This window comes from Lytechinus variegatus, chromosome 2 (genome assembly GCF_018143015.1).
Source record: "Lytechinus variegatus isolate NC3 chromosome 2, Lvar_3.0, whole genome shotgun sequence".
Lineage (NCBI taxonomy): Eukaryota > Metazoa > Echinodermata > Echinoidea > Temnopleuroida > Toxopneustidae > Lytechinus > Lytechinus variegatus.
Genome location: NC_054741.1, coordinates 27,788,753 through 27,806,545, shown reverse-complemented (window position 1 = coordinate 27,806,545; position 17,793 = coordinate 27,788,753). Strand labels below are relative to the sequence as shown.

At 34.0% G+C, this 17,793-nt stretch overlaps 1 protein-coding gene across 1 annotated transcript in view; it reads left to right on the top strand.

Annotated features, from left to right (window-relative positions):
- Positions 1-12,081, top strand: part of LOC121409718 (exocyst complex component 2-like) — a 33,090-nt gene extending 21,009 nt beyond the window's left edge. The window contains exons 18-27 of the mRNA XM_041601627.1: positions 42-112; positions 893-976; positions 3,251-3,310; positions 3,831-3,895; positions 4,670-4,739; positions 5,486-5,602; positions 6,193-6,334; positions 9,578-9,821; positions 10,504-10,563; positions 11,604-12,081. Of these exons, the coding sequence (XP_041457561.1) occupies positions 42-112; positions 893-976; positions 3,251-3,310; positions 3,831-3,895; positions 4,670-4,739; positions 5,486-5,602; positions 6,193-6,334; positions 9,578-9,821; positions 10,504-10,563; positions 11,604-11,679 (989 nt within the window). The 3' untranslated portion in view covers positions 11,680-12,081. The remainder of the gene's footprint in view (positions 1-41; positions 113-892; positions 977-3,250; positions 3,311-3,830; positions 3,896-4,669; positions 4,740-5,485; positions 5,603-6,192; positions 6,335-9,577; positions 9,822-10,503; positions 10,564-11,603) is intronic.
- Positions 12,082-17,793: the final 5,712 nt, after the last annotated feature.

Here is a 17,793-nt window from a genome sequence, read left to right as displayed (position 1 = left end):
ATGACTTGTATGACCTACTGTATTTGTGTGCCATCTCTTAGATATCAAAGCTCTTCACGGCCGTGAGACCTGGGTGCTACAGATGGATGAACATGGAGGCATCACAACTTTGGTAAGTCTGATATGGTATAATCATCTTGAAATCTTGCAATGCAGTTTAGTGAGCTTCTAGTCAAGTGTGCATGAATCTTTATGGAGCAAGCCCGTGATTGCTATGTAGTTACCATTTGAATTATTGAGCATTTATATAGGCTCTATTCATTTTATTTGAGATTGCAATATGTTATAAGAACTTAATTTAAAAGTTATCTGAGTAGAATGCAGACTAGTAAAAATACATATTTCAAAAGTATTTTAGACATTTGACCCAACTCTGATTCTTTTAACAAGCTTTTGATAGCCTGCTTTTAACATTCAGTAACAGATGGCAGAGCTGCCAAGTAGTACAGATTTTTTGGTATTTAGTACTGAAAATAAGAAGAATACTGATGGCTTCATGCAAAATACTGATTTCTAAGGTTTCAGCTTTGTGTATTATCTTATGGTATTTCTTTGAAAATGATTTTTTCCCACCAAAATAATGATTTCCAGCTTTTAGAGTACTGAAATGTTCTTGTTCAGGTTGGCAGCTCTGAGATGCCTATATTTTACTCTTTTATTTTCTCTTTCCTTCGTTCAAGTTTTTTGTTGCTTACTGAGTACAGTCTGCTCTCCTCTTGTATCAAGTATCATGATGTGTTTTTTGGTGGAAATTTCGCTTTTTGAGCATTTTGATACCTCATTTTAAGATTGTATTGGACCTATTAATGTTATCAACCATGTCAAACAGAGTCTTGGAAGGAGGTAAGAATAGAAATAATTTAAATGTGATGATCTTATTTTTGTCTTTCAGCCCACTTTATTTGAGAGTATAGTAGTTGATACATTACAACATCTTAAGGAAGTGATCAGCTGTAATAGCTCCAGTGAAAAGAAGGTTTGTATGCAGGATGATCATTATTATTGTATTCCCTATTCCATTAAAATGTACTTGAATTGCTAAGCCTTTAAAAAAAAAGAAATTCTTCATAAGTTGCAGTGTATGAAGTGCCAAAAAGTGTTTCAAACAGTTGCAGTGTATGAATTGCCATGTTTTTGTCTCACCTGCGAAGCAAAGTGAGACTATAGGCGCCGCTTTTCCGACGGCGATGGCGGCGGCGGCGGCGTCAACATCAAATCTTAACCTGAGGTTAAGTTTTTGAAATGACGTCATAACTTAGAAAGTATATGGACCTAGTTAATAAAACTTGGCCATAAGGTTAATCAAGTATTACTGAACATCCTATTAGAGTTTCATGTCACATGACCAAGGTCAAAGGCCATTTAGGGTCAATGAACTTAGACCATGTTGGAGGAATCAACATCGAAATCTTAACCTGAGGTTAAGTTTTTGAAATGTCATCATAACTTAGAAAATATATGGACCTAGTTCATGAAACTTGGACATAAGGTTAATCAAGTATCACTGAACATCCTGCATGAGTTTCACGTCACATGACCAAGGTCAAAGGTCATTTAGGGTCAATGAACTTTGGCCGAACTGGGGATATCTGTTGAATTCCCATCATAACTTTGAAAGGTTATGGATCTGATTCATGAAACTTGGACATAATAGTAATCAAGCATCACTGAAAATTTTGTGCAAGTTTCAGGTCTCATGATTAAGGTCAAAGGTCATTTAGGGTCAATGAACTTTGGCCAAATCGGAGTATCTGTTGAATTACCATCATAACTTTGAAAGTTTATTGGTCTAGTTCATTAAACTTGGACATTAGAGTAATCAAGTATCACTGAACATCCTGTGCGCATTTCAGGTCACATGACCAAGGTCAAAGGTCAATGAACTTTGGCCGAATTGGGTGTATCTGTTGAATTACCATCATAACTTTGAAAGTTTATGGATCTGATTCATGAAACTTGGACATAATAGTAATCAAGTATCACTGAAAATTTTGTGCAAGTTTCAGGTCTCATGATTAAGGTCAAAGGTCATTTAGGGTCAATGAACTTTGGCCGAATCGGAGTATCTGTTGAATTACCATCATAACTTTGAAAGTTTATTGGTCTAGTTCATTAAACTTGGACATTAGAGTAATCAAGTATCACTGAACATCCTGTGCGCATTTCAGGTCACATGACCAAGGTCAAAGGTCAATGAACTTTGGCCGAATTGGGTGTATCTGTTGAATTACCATCATAACTTTGAAAGTTTATGGATCTGATTCATGAAATTTGTACATAAGAGTAATCAAGTATCACTGAACATCCTGTTCAAGTTTCAGGTCACATGATCAAGGTCAAAGGTCATGTAAGGTCAATGAACTTTGGCAATGTATTTTGTTAAATAACCATCATATCTCTGTAAGTTTGTTGGTCTAGTTCATAAAAAGTGGACATAAGAGTAACCATGTATCACTGAACATCTTGTGCGAGTTAGAGTAGTATTCAAAGTCAGCACTGCTGCTATATTGAACCGCGTGATGCAGGTGAGACGGCCAGAGGCATTCCACTTGTTATTAAGAGAGGTCAGAATAAGGGAACATGATGGTTATGCATTAGCCAACATTTTTTTGGTGTTCTTTCGGGGGCTGCTCTCCACAACTTGCTGCCTAAATCTGCAATATCTGATAAGCTTTAACATTGCAGTGAATGGGGATGGGCTATTTATTTTGTTTTTCATGGCTTTTTTTAGCATTTCAGGGGCTAAATTACCCCTAACTGTCATGTAATTTTCCCCCTCCAACACACCCTTCCAAGAGTATGGTATGAGATAACTGTATTCAAAGATTGTTAGATCTTTTTTTCTTGAGATGAAAATATGTATCTTGAAAAAAATTACTTCATTTGTAGTTTTGAGTGAACAATATGTAAATTTGTAGGTTGATAAAAGGAGAAGTTCACCCTGACAAAAAGTTTATTGAAAATATGGCAGAAGATGAAATAAAACAAATATTTGTGAAGGTTTAAGGAAAATTCATCAAAGATTTTAAAAGATCTATTAGAATTTTAAGTTTTAAAGTTGTGATGTCATATGCTAGCAACTACCCATACATCATGTATTAAAAAAAAATCATATGGCGTACCGTGTACCTTTAGTTTATTGACAGAAAAACCATTTTATATTTTGGTAATGCAATTAAGAGTGCAGTCTGTGCAAAGATGTATGATAATTGTGGGAGAATCTGTTCATTTTTTTCACTTGTTTCTCCAGATCTTTGATAACAGACATGTAGAGAGACAGACTGTTGATTTATCTTCTGATATGCTCATGGTAAGAGGTTTCTTCTGAAATCTCATTAGTTAGCTCTTGAATATGATCAATGTTAAATTTTTGATAAATTTTTTGGAGCAAATTAAAGGTACACCAAAACTTACAAATGCATGTACTTTCCCTGTTTATACATAGTTTTATCAAATAAGGAAAATTAATATTTTGGCTAATTGAGGTGTCCTCGGTTACATAAATTATTATTCAAGAACTATTGTGTCATGCACCAAATGATTATACTTGTTTAAGAGTGCTCTAATTATATAGTTTGAATCTGCTCATCCTTTTTTCAACAAGTTTTTTTTTTTTAAGTATTTATTTTGTCAATTAGATTATGCCATGGCATTTGGTGTGATGAAAAGCCCATTTTAAGCATTTTAGATTACACTCATTGACCCTTCATTTTCAAGTATTCAGACAACATCATTCATGGTAAAATTATCATTCTTGTATTGTATATGAATATGTATTTTTATGTTTTTGAATAATATGATTTTTTTCTTTTTCCTTTGAATTGTTGTAGGCTTTCGCATCATGTCTTGAACAGTTAGCTTTTCTGGGAGATGATGGAGACATGCAGAAATTAAGGTAAACCTGTACATGACTAAAATAAAATAAATGAAATGTCTCATATTTAGCAATTTCTTAGGTATGTACATATCTGAAGAGAGCAAAGAGGAGAGAACTTATGATGACTTTATGATAAAAAAAATGCTTACTTGTATGAATGGTTGAGGGTAATCATGAATTGTAAGGCAGTAAACATGTTTGTTTCATATTGAGGCATGGTTAATTAATTTATCAAGAGGTTAGACAAAAGCATTTGTAATTTGCTAATGAATAGCCACCCTTGAGCTCCCACCAGTAGATAGTATGCATACATGTACCAGCAGATACTAATTCATGTTTAGAATGAAAAATTGTAATTAATGTCAGAGAAGCCTATCCCAGGGGACTCGGAAGGAAAAGAGGAAACAGGGGCCCGTTGCAGAAAGAGTTGCGTTTAAACGCAAGTCAAAAAATCAATCGCAAGTCCAAAATACGCGCTGTTGATTGGTTGAAAATCAAGTTGCGCATGATTTTTAGAGTTGTGTTTGATTGCAACTCTTTCTGCAACGGGCCCCAGAGACTTTGTTACATCTTTTTCACAAATCATATTTTTCTTGAATTGGCAGCCCTCGATAAGTTTATAAAAAACATTGATGATAGGTGAAAGACAGAATTTGTTGTACACTATATTACACTTATAAGAGCAGAGAACAATAGGTTCAGTGAACCAAATCTATTGTTCTGTGCTTGACTTGTAGTGTACTGTGTGGATTAACTTTAAAGATTCATATCGTACTTGATTTTTTTTTCTAGATTATCTGAGGCAGCAATGAGAACTCCCGAATCTCTATTCCAGTCTCCTGAGGACAGTATCCCATCCATGGTAAGATTTGATCTATGTCTCTCTACTCATGATTCCACAAAGAATGTAGAACAGAGAAGTGTTTGGTGAGGGCCTATTTGCTCATGATGCACCTCGTCACTCGAATCCTTTATTTTGGGGGGATGCACTTGATAAAATTTCTTGGAATAGAATCATAAACAAAAATCACAAATTGATGATGCAAATGCAAACACAACTCAGGACTAAATTGGGAGAGAATTTAATTGCGCTGTTTTCTTGGAAAGTAAAGGTCAACCATGGAGAGTGTGCGATACATATCCGAACTGAAAGAATGCCAGTGATAGAATCACGATTCAGATCTCAGCTGCGTTGCGTGAATTTGTCTGGTTTTGCCGAAATCCCCCTAATACACATCTTTTTTTTGTTCATTGTTTTGTGTTTGCATTATGATGGTGAAAGATTTAATTATATGCTACTCTGGTTTGAAATGAATGTCTTTGAAAACCATGATGTTAGGGTACTAAAGTGTTGAAATGCACCTTAAATCTGAATGTAGGTCATCCACTCAAAAACAATTCTATTGCCCTTGGACATGAAAAGATTTCTTTAACTATCAAACTTTGCTTTATGATCATTCATAGTATTATTGTGTCTGCAAATTTAATAAACACCTTTTTTTATTAATCCAACTCTTTCCCAAGTTTTTTTTATATAGTAACTGTTTTTTGTGTTGATATCATTGTGATCGTTTTGATATCTGTTTTTGTTTGTTTTTCTTAATACAGGAACAGTGTTTGGTAATTGTACTGAGTAACTGTAGTCACGTTTCTCAACATGTCATCCCTAATCTGATTGAGCAGTTCAAGAGACTTGGCTATCCTAGCACACATGAAATAGAAAATGTAAGTAATTTGCTGTAAATTAGAACCTGGGGCTTCAACTATGGTAACTTTACCATTATCATAACTAACATGGAAACCTTGATTATGAATTGCTGCTGAGCCCTGTAACCATAATGATAAATTGATATACGTAATTAAAATCAGGGCCAAGGTGCATTGAGTCAAGTTTATAGCTTTTGATATTGAGTCAATTTTGGTGTCAAGTAGACACTCAACTCGACCATTTGTGTTTGATTTTATTTTTCCCAATGGCGAATGATAGAACTCTGTGACAAATATACTTTCAGACAGTCATATGTTGTTTTCATATTTTGTCGTCTACATATTTTGTGAATCGGGAGCGCAGAATTCATAAGTTCAATAATTCAAAGTACTCAAATCTTGTTTCAAACCTTCATTTGTAGACTTGAGTTCATTCATGGTAGTGTCTTTAAGACTTTTAAAAACAAAAATTCTTCAGTATAAAGAACCAATGGGATTCTCCATTTATTTGTTTACAAGTGCCAAGGTTGATACAAGTCTAGAGTAGTAGGATGAACAAAATAAAATGTTTAAACGCTATATGTATTGCTCAAACACACCTTCTGTAGATGTCCCAAGAAGCGTATGCCGAACTTGACGAGAAGATCTTCGAAGCGTACTGTGAACAGAAGATAGATCCGTTGGTTGGAGCTCTGGAAGTAGGGGTCTATGCTGGCAACTATGACTGGGGCAACTGCCCTGAACCTATAGGTATGATTACTAAAACCTATGAGTCAAATCTACTAAACACCTTTGAAAACTGCTCTGATGGTCTTATGCAGGGAAAGAAGTAAACATTAACGATATTCTGTCGATGACGCTGTTTCTCTTACTGTAGAATATTCCAATTGATTTTTTTATGAAACAAATAATATTTTCTTGGACTTCTATATTGCTGAAAGCTTTGACTATTGTTCATATTTTAAAGAGTAAATCTTATCTTTTAACATTCGACCATGAAGAGATGAACTCATCAATTTAGGAAAAGGTTAAAAGTACTTTGAACAGTGTGATTTTTTTTTCAAAATAGATATCCTATGGTATATCAATATTCAGCATTCTGTTTCATAAAAGTAAAAAAAATAAATAAATGTATGTCAAGTTTGCTGTCGGTAAATGAAATGATACAATATCAGTAGTATGTAACTTACACTGCCCAGATTAAGAAACCAAAGGCACTCTTATCCTGCCATTGCCCAAATCAATATTTTAAATCTGTATTTGCACTCTCCACCAAGTGCCAAGAAGAATGTAATTGTTAGAGGCTACCGCACACCTTACGATTGGTCTGCGACCCGATTTTGGAATAAAACGTAGTAAAACTTGATGCTGATATTGAGACTTGGGATATCATTGTACGAATACCTACATTCAAATCTGTGACTATGCTATCATCCTTCAGAATAAAAGCAAATTTAAAGGACAAGTCCACCCCAACAAAAACTTGATTTGAATAAAAAGAGAAAAATCAGACAAGCACAATGCTGAAAATTTCATCAAAATCGGATGTAAAATAAGAAAGTTATGACATTTCAAAGTTTCGCTTATTTTCAGCAAAATAGGTACATGAACGAGCCAGTTACATCCAAATGAGAGAGTCGATGACGTCACTCACTCACTATTTCTTTTGTTTTTTGTTGTTTGAATTATACAATATTTCAATTTTTACGAATTTGATGATAAGGACCTCCTTGCCTGAAGCACAAAATGTTAAAATAATGTAATTCCACATGTTCAGGGAGGAACGAAACTTCATTTCACATGACAATGATGAGAAAATCAAAATATTTCATATTTCAAACAAAAAAAAACAAAAGAAATAGTGAGTGAGTGACATCATCGACTCTCTCATTTGGATGTAAATGGCTCGTTTATATAACTGTTTTGTGAAATAAAGCAAAACTTTAAAATGTCATAACTTTCTTGTTTTACATCCGATTTTGATGAAATTTTCAGTGTTATGCTTGTTGAATTTTTCTCTTTTTATTTAAATCAAGTGGTACGGGATCATTTATAAGTCATAAATTGAATTGATATAATGAAAACAAAATCAAACAGGCAGCTCACAGGCTGAAAATCTTCAATTAACAAACAGAAATCAAAAGAAATAATAGAATTTAACAAAGATAAAACATGAATCATGAACTAACGGTAACTTATTCGAAATAAAACAGCAATTTTGATATGCCAACTGTATCTGATAAAATAATAATAAATGAACATGATATGTAAAGACTAGATGTATTTGATAATGCATGCCTAAGTGCCAGCTGAAATTTTTGATACATTGACCTAAAACGCAACATTTTGTAATCATGAACATGAAACATTATTATACTTGGAACATGCTAGTGCTAGTGCAATGCGCGATGTGAAATTTGTGATATATCGACCTAAAACAGGATATTTTTACTAAGCACATTTAATGAATATCGTGAACATTAATTGTATTTATCTCATATAAGCTAAAAAGGTGTATATAGGCATGATGGTCATAACTTTTTTCTTGAAAAAAAATGAATGAAAAAAACATGAATAATAGGAGCAGAAGTGATCCACACACTTGTTATTTCACAATCATGCATATTTGATGCACTTTTGAAAGGATTAGTCAAAATGATCAACATACCTTCAAATATAATTGGATCCAGGAGGGGGCCAAAGCTAAGAAGAAACTTAACGAGTCACAACATTATATTTTCTAGTTGAATCATGATATTCATGGATATATTAATCGAGAGTACGAGGTTTAAAGAGTAAGCAATGTAAATCTGTAGCTGGTGAAACTTGTTATCTAGAAATTCAAATGAATACTAGAATGAAACTCATCCTAATAAGGTAATCTCAAGTAACACATACTTCGGAAACTGACAGTGTTCTCTCTGATTTTTTGAAATAAGATTTCCAATACACTGAATATCATTCAAGGAATCTTTTTTTTTCCAAATACTACTGAAATTTAAATTTTCCCCTTTGTTTTCTATGTGAACAAGATGATTTTATTTCAATGCACTGGCATCAATTATTTTAAAGTAAGATTCTGAATAGGGTATTTTTATGAATTCTCACAATCCTTAAAATGCTATTATTAAAATTTTATTTTGTTTGGGGGGGGTGCGTGAGTCCATAAAAAATTTCAGTTCATGTTTTGCCCTCATTAGTTCGATGCACACCAGAGGAACTGTTAAATATGAACCATGACATGCTTGGCGACAATTTCTCTTATGGAAAATCTGCATGTTAAGCCAAACATAGAACTAGCCTCCAAAACTAAATAAACCCTAATCCTTATCTTTACATTATTCTGAACCAGAAAGAGTTATACCGAACCCAAATTCCATTTCTAGAAGGGGGTTTATCGGGGGAGAGGTTGGGTGAAACTGTAAATCATTCCATATTTTGCTTCTGATATTTGACAAGCACATGAAACGGGGTTATCACGAAATTTTCCGCAGCAGAATCTAGACTTACCACGTCAGACACTACATTATGCGCTATGCAAAAACCAACGGTGTCTTGTAGGCTAGGGAGAGGGAGAGAGAGAGAGGAGGGGAAAATGAGGGAGGGTGTGCGGGTGTGTGTGTGTCAGGGGGGAGGGGTGTAATCTTGAGCACCCTTTCACAAGACTTATCAGTGACAACAAACCTGTGTTATAAGCAACCAGATTAAAACTGTTTGATTTCCTGATGTGATGATGAATTTGTCATGGAATTTCAGAATTGTAATTGAAAACGCACTTAATGAAATGATACACTGAATCTAATGATGATATAGTAAGAAATGATACATGTACATTACGTCTGCAACGCATTAAATAGATATTATCATTATTGAATTGAGCAAAGATGAAGTCTAGGTCTGTAAGATGTCACAGGAGTTACACCCATATAGACCCAATAAAAGGTAGGTCTTGAGCACTATTCAAGTCTGTGTTCTTATTCTTGTATAATGTAGGAGCAAGTCCGTATGTAAAGGAAGCACTGATGAATGCTGTAGCCATTCACGCTGAGATCAATGCCATAGCTCCTGCCTTCATGCTTCGCGTGATGGGGCGTGTCTTAGAAGCCGTAGCGGAAGAGATGTCACGCATCATGAGCTGCGTTACTGGGTCGTTCTGTAGTAATGGTGCTGTTCAGGCAAGGCTAGATATTGGTATGCTAGAAGAAGCCATGTCGCCATACAGGAATGCAGGAACAAGGTCAGTTTATGGTAACAGTTTTCAAAATGTGAAATTCGAATGCATTTCGCAATTTAAAATTGGCGTGACTTACAAAGAAATAATTTCCAAGGACAAGTAATTATCATAACATTTGTGTGTTGGCTTAGTTGGTAGAGCGTCCTTCTCACAACCAGGAGGTTGGGAGTTTAAACCCCAGCCGCATCAGACCAAAAGACGTTAAAAGATAGGAGTTGCTTCTGTTTGGCGTTCAATGATTACTCGTTGATCTGGTTCTGCAGAACAACTGCTGGGCCCACAATCGAATTGGCAAATCAAATTTTTGGAGTATTTCATTTCATGTCTATTTCGAGCAATGAAATCTGGAATTATTTTATTGATCTTTTAGCATTCAGCAATTTGTCTTGAATTAATTCTTCCTAATGAAATGTCAATTATTTTGTAATGGAAGCAGGATGCTCTCTTTCACCAAACTGTAAACTCAGACTTGTTCAGATCATTGCACATTTTCTCTTTGGCAACAAAGTGCTGCACACACCACTCTCTATGATTCCTAATTTAGAAAATTATAAGCATAATATGCCATTGATTTGTATATTAATCTTGTTTATTTGTTATTATTATTTTATTTGGCAGAATATCAAACAATAAAATACAATGATAAAAAATTATAAATTATTATTATTTGTGTTTTCTATTGCAGTGCATCCTTCAAGGAGGCATTGTCAGTTGTACCACAAATCAGGACAGAGTCCCACAAGAGGTGAGTAAACCGTGATCAAGATATGACCCAGGGCCAGGTATTCAGTTCAATTCTTAAGCCAGAATTATAAGTATTGTACTAAGTCTTCTGCTGAAGTAAAATACTGATTTTGGCAGTCATTTGCATTTTGTGACTAAGTATTTTGCTTAAACCCAAGTCAGCTGCCTATATGGCTTGCGTGTAGTTTACAAACATGATACGCACAGTACATACATTCTGCGCATTGATGGATGCATACATTGCGTGTTATCTGGCTCAAACTTTATGGGGTTGCAATGATTATTAGAAAGTTTACTGCTTGAAGTTTGCTAGATAATATAAAATACATTGATGTGATCTGAATGCAAGTTTAAGCATTTGCTTAGTCAAGTAAAATACGTACAAAATCAATACTTTCAACTGAATACTGGACCAGATCTTTGTATGATATGCAGTATCAATTTTATTGATGTAAATCATTCATGGAGATTGCGAGTAAAAGATGCATGAAAGAATGAACGGGGGGCGTTTCATGAAAAGACTTGTCGGACGTTTTATCCGACAAGTCCCATTTTATCTGACAGTTACCATAGGAACAGTGCCTCTCAGCCAATCAAAATCATGGAAAGATGTCAGATCTGACAACTTGTTGGATGAAAATATTCATGAAACACTCTCCTGATCATCTCTTAGGTGATAACCTGTAAAAGCAGATTTATTAAATTGGTCATTTTTCCATCAGTCCTTGTCTTCTTTCATGTGGCGCATTTCATAAAGGCTTGTTATCGAATGCGCAATATCAAGAACATGTTTGCGATAAGCCAATCAAATTGAATGATTTCAGTAGCTTTAAACTGTTTTTGCATATTGGTTGATAAACAAGTTTTATGAAAACGGGCCCCTGTTATTCTTCAAGTCTGACCTAATCTCAATTCTTTTATAACAATAGATGATTCACACAACAGAAATCGTATTCTTATAACATAAATCCTGTTATTTAGTAATGTGGTTGTCGTTTTTATTCTTGTTCTTCACTGGTATTCTCTTTCTTTCATCACCAGACTTCTCCAAGAACTTCAGGCCAGCTTCCAGCGTGACCTTCAATTCCTCTTGACCTGTTTCACGACAGACTCCTAATCTTCATGGAAGCAAGGTGGCCCCTCTTCAAAGGATAATCAAACGGTCAGGTCATACTGAGATCCATTCCAGCTCCATTGGGAAGTCCGTCGTCATGTTGCCACGAAGAGGAAATTGAAATCAAAGCCACAATTTATGTATTTTGTTATATTACGTAGGTTATATAGATTCAAATCAATGATAGGTGCTGAACAGCAAGAAATGTGAGGTTATCTTAAAGAAAATGAAGTCTCTGATCGAATAATATAACAGACTTTCCCTGGTCTGTCCTATCTATTCAATAGATTACATTCCACCCCCCACTATATTTCCCCCTTGGGACAATATTTGCCCTTAGCTCTGTGTGCTTCAGGCAATATACAGTGCGTCCCAGAATAAACGAAACCAAGATTTAGCGATGATTTATCATAACTTAATCATAAATAAAATAGACAAATGACCTATCAATGTAAAGCTTAGAATCTCTTCTTTCATCTGGTGTTACTTAGATTATTCCTCATTCACGCATGAGTGAGTAAAAACAATTCGAAGAGAGGACGCCAAAAACTCACTTGGCGGGGGTATCTGAATTTCAAAAAGAAAATCACATGACTAAAAAGTTCAATATCTGCTCTTTTCTTTGATACCTTAATCACAGAAAATGGTCGAGAATTAAAAAAGTTATGATCCCTCGAAACAATGCTTGTATTTCCCTAATTTCATTAAATAAACTTGTTTTCACCGGTTTCCCACAGAAGCTATCGCACGGTAACAAAAGACTTCATGCATGGCTGATCGTCAACAAAAAGGAGTGTCGAGTGAGTTTGAACCCTAGCCTGTAAAACCTCTTCATTTTCTGAAATTATTGAAATTCAAGCCTTATTTCAAATAACCAGAACTTTGTTATTTCTAGACCATTTTCTGTAATTGAGGTATCAAATTAAAGAGCAGATATTGAACTTTTTAAAAATGTGGTTTTCTTTTCAAAACACAGATACGGCCCGCCAAGTGACTTTTTGGTATCCCCTTTTCAAATTATTTTTGCTCACTCATGCGTGAATGAGAAATAATCTAAGTAATACCAGATGAAAGAGGAGATTCTAAGCTTTACATTGATAGGTCATTTGTCTATTTTGTTTATGATTAAGTCATGATAAATCATCGCTTAATCTCGGTTTCGTTTTTTCTGGGACGCACTGTATAATCCCTTGGGGAAAATGTAACTCCATTGGGGAAAGGAGATGGTATATTCTACCTCTAGGTAGGCAATATCTGTGTGATATTGTCTTTTCTCAAGTGTCATTGAGTTGTGCGCTTGATCAAAAAACTGTCAGTGTTCAGGAATGCATAGAGACAAATTTCGTAAAAGTATCAGTTCGATTTTAAAAACTGAGAGAAAGCTGGATGTGTCATTCTCTTTTCAAAAGTTGGTTCAATTTTACTGTATACTAGAAATTGGATAGTAATCATGTTGCATAGACTTTTTTTTCCTGATATACCCCTGAGTAAATTTATGGTGTATTGGAGTATAGATTCAAATTCTCCATTTTGCAAGTTCCTTTTATGGCTCTTAAAATGAATGAAGATTTTGAAAATACTGATGATATTTCATGAATTATTTTTTCCTGTATGTGAATGTATATATGGGATGAAAAGCATATCGATTTTCAGTGAGGAACGTACATGTATTCGCACCGTTTTCTCTGTCACGACCAACAGACTGTAAATCTGTCAATTTAATGTTGCCATGGCTCATGGCTATTAAAGGGATGGTCTGGGCTGAAAATATTTATATCTTAATACATAGAGTTGAATTCACTGAGCAAAATGCCGAAAATTTCATTGAAATCGGATAACAATAAAGTTATTGAAGTTTAAAGTTCAGCAATATTTTGTGAAAACAATCATCATGAATATTCATTAGATGGGCTGATGATGTCACATCTCCACTTTCCATTTTCTTATGTTATTACATAAGATCATTATTAAAATCAATTTTTTCATTATTTCATACTTGGGTGAATATTTGTCTCTTATAATGAAATAAGTTGCAGCAATAAATATCTAATGCACGAAATTAGTTGTCAATCCAATTTTTCTAGTTCTTGGAGGAAAAAATTGAATAAACCTAATTTTATATAAAAAAATACATATTAAAGAACAAGTGGAAATGCCACATCATCAGCCCACCTAAGGAATATTCATGACTGTTTTCACAAAATATTGCTTAACTTTAAAATTCAATAACTTTGTTAATATTTGTTATCCGATTTTGATGAAATGTTCAGCATTTTGCTCAGTGAATTCTACCCTATTTATTAAGCTATAGATACTTTCAGCCCAGACTATCCCTTTAATTATTAGGTTGTTATTCTACATATGAATTCATGACTACACGATGGAACCAATAGAGTAGTACAACCTCTGATAGCCCTGTATTATTATTATTATAATTGTTAATATTTGTTTTCATGCTTAAAGGAGATTGAAATACTTGGATCAAGTTAGCGTACATGAAAACAGACTAAAATCAATATTTTTAAACCATTGGACAGACAAAAGATATAAGATTTGTAATGTCACTGATTAAAAAAAATTTCTTTTTACACATTCTTATGATAGTATACAAATAGCGAATAAGCACGAGTGCAATGGTGTGAGATTTCGCATAATCCTGGTGAAAGAAAGATGCTCTATTCAACAAAGCATTAGCAGAGTTGCATAGAGTGTCTTTCCTTTCACCGAATGTGAAATGTTGCACCATTGCATGAATAAGATCATCCACTATTTGTGTTGTACAACGCCTCGGAAGTTAGCGAAAATACAAACAATAATTGATTTTTCCTACGTTTATCTATGAAAATAAAGAAAATGTTGAAAGCAATGCGCAATCAGCCAGTAAGCCCTACATTGTACTGTACATGCATTTGATAAGCGCATGCAATGCGTTAAAATATTTTTAGTGACGTCACGTTTTCCTGACCCGTGCAACGGTACATTTTGGACGGTAGGTGTGCACCGGTATGAATGTTTAACATTCAGCCTCCCATTTGCTTGCGTACAGCAAGCTAAGTAGGCATTGTACAATGTAAACTTTTTGTCTATGATATATTTTATGGAACCTCTATAACATTTACCCCCCCAATAAAAAAAAACCCACCTGATCTATGAAAAAGCATGTCCACATTCAAATGCTCAATATTTGTATCTTTGATTTTTTCCAGTTTTCATGCAAACTATTAAACTTGTTCTAAGGGTTTTATTCTCTAACTCAATACATTGTTATTTTACATGGTTCTTCAAAAGTTCAACTTCATTGGCAAGTCCATCCTTACATCAGGTGGTTTAGATGAAAGCGGAAATATAAAATATTTCCTTCAAAAAGATTCTAAATAAAAGTGGAATGCTTGTAAATAGAACCCAATATACTTGGCTAATTTCAAAGTTTGTAGGGAAAATGAGATACTATCTATCCATGTGCAATATTTGTTTTATTAAATTAAAAATATATTATGTTGCCTATTAAACGAAAATAAATATTATGTTGCCTCAAAATTCTATTTGAGCTGTTTTTATTGATGTCATCTTGAATGGGGGAGGGGGTAAATTGTACATAAGAAAATCAGAAACCATTAATTCATTTTGTCTTCAAAGCTTTTATTCAAGACAAATATGATTACAAGTACATTCTGACTGTACTTTAGAAATCCACATGATAATCTCATTCATGAGTATTCATACCTTTGTTCAAAACTTAAGACTATAAGTCTTATCAACAAAATCTTAAAGAACAAACAATGATAATGAAATTGAGATTAGGAAACAAACTTGTAGTTCACATTTTCCTGATTAACTCACTCATACCGTAGCAAGTCTGGCAAACATTTTTTTCTGTAGAAAAATGAATATTGGAACAAATGACAACCACAATAGCTTGCTAAATGAAACATAATACAAGTAATAGTTCACCACAGATAGCTAGTAAATGCTGTGGGTCAAACAATAAGCAAACAAAAAGAAAATTGAAGCAATATACGCTAGCAGGACAAGAATTCTCATAATTCACTGAAAGTATAGTGTCACTACAAATATCACTTATTCCCTGCGAATGCAATTTACCAGGTTATGGCAGATATGTTTACATGCATGGCTTGATGAAAAGATATGTTCTCTTACAAATCACTGTTGGTAATGGTTCATGTATGCATAACACAACAAAAAAATTAAGAGAAAATAACCTACTTTGATTTTGCTTTACATCTTTCTTTTCAATTGACGGCATGTTCATGAACAGGGCTCTTGTTCAACAATACTGAGCACTCATTACAGGTCAAAGTTGAAACACAACTATCAATGTACATGAACGTGTATTTTTACATTATGACACTCCACGTCCAAAGCAAGAATGGCCAGCTGGGGAGCGTTTCATGAAAGGACTTGTCAGACATTTCATCCAACAAGTTTGTTTTATCTGACAGTTACCATAGTAATAGTAATAGTGCTTCAAGGAAAGTTGTCCGATCCGACTAGTGGTCGGACACCAAATGTCCATGAAAATGCTCCCCTGGTGAAATATGAAATACATTTTGATAGTAAAATGTTATACATCCTCTCATTCTAGCCATGTAAGGACTATTTCCATGGAGGGGTGAATGTGCACGAATGGCAATGACGTCCAGGGTGACAACATAGATGTATCCTAATCATTCAGAAAACTATTGATTTATCATTCCTAAGAAAATGACCCCCAAAACAAACACGTTCATATCCCCACAGGTAAAGCATACAAGTAATATACTGTAGATCACTGTCTACATGTATTTGATTTCAATCCTGTCATCAACAAACACAGATCATTATGAATTCCCAAACCATTATTATCATGAAGAGAAAAAACAAAGAAAATCTGCATTATACCTTCAGAATTTTTTTTTTAAAGTTCATATCAGTGAAGAACCTACAATCTTTTCATATGCACATAAGACCATTTCAAGCTCAAGAAAACTATCAAAGCTACCGGCATTTCAAAATAATAACAAATTTTGAACTGATGCGACAAACTTGTGCTCCTTTACAGAATATGTAATAAGACTCTGGAAAATAAGGCACTTGAGAGTTTTCTTTTAGCATGAAAGTTACACAAAAATTTGAGCAATTGGAAGTACAACAAGGGCAATATGTTACACTCATTTAACATTGAATTCATGTTCTTATGCAAGCATGGGAAAATCATCCTGTTTGAAACATTGAGAAGCAATGACAGTTTTCAAATGTCTTCTGATATTTCAATATCACTTTGCTTGTTGAATTGTTAGAAAAGAGGATATACATGTACATCAGTCATTAACTGGCCATTGGCTTGCCCAACAGAGATTACACAAGCATGAATGTTGGGGTTCTCTCAATATTTATACATTCACAACATATCTAATATACTTTAAATGGCTAGGAACAAGTGAACATACATGTACAAAACATATTTTTCAAGTATTAATGTTTCCTAGGTGACATATCAATGATCAGCGACTATAATACACTTTTTAATGAAATGTATCACAAGGATGTTTTATTTATATTTATTGCTTGCAAAAATCTTCGCAGAGCTCTCAGTAACGAATTCCAATGAAAGAAAGCATTTTTTAAAATTTATTTTTCATTTTTATAATTATCCCCATCTAAGCAATTCGATCCATTGTGTATTTTGTCCATTCATTGTGTACTGTATTACACTACACAATGTATATAATAATATTCACATATATGCACTTTTTGACAAAATACATGCATGTGAATAATTGTTGGCAATGCCATAAGTGACACATTTTAAATGTGTTCACATCTCTTAGAAAGGCCCATCATCAAAGTTGCACATGATAAAATAAATGATAGAATAAAGATTTTTCACTCACAGACACACTATTGATATTATCTCTCAGAGTCGACTGTAACACTATATGATTTACACTATGTACAAATTTCATAAATCAACTAGTTTTCACTTTTCTCCCAAACTTTTCATTATTTTTACAATTAAATTCCTTCAAATCCAACTTTTATCATTTTACATGTACATGTACTGTTTAGTAATTAAATTTGAAATCAAAATCACAGGGAGAAAAGAAGAATAATAATTAG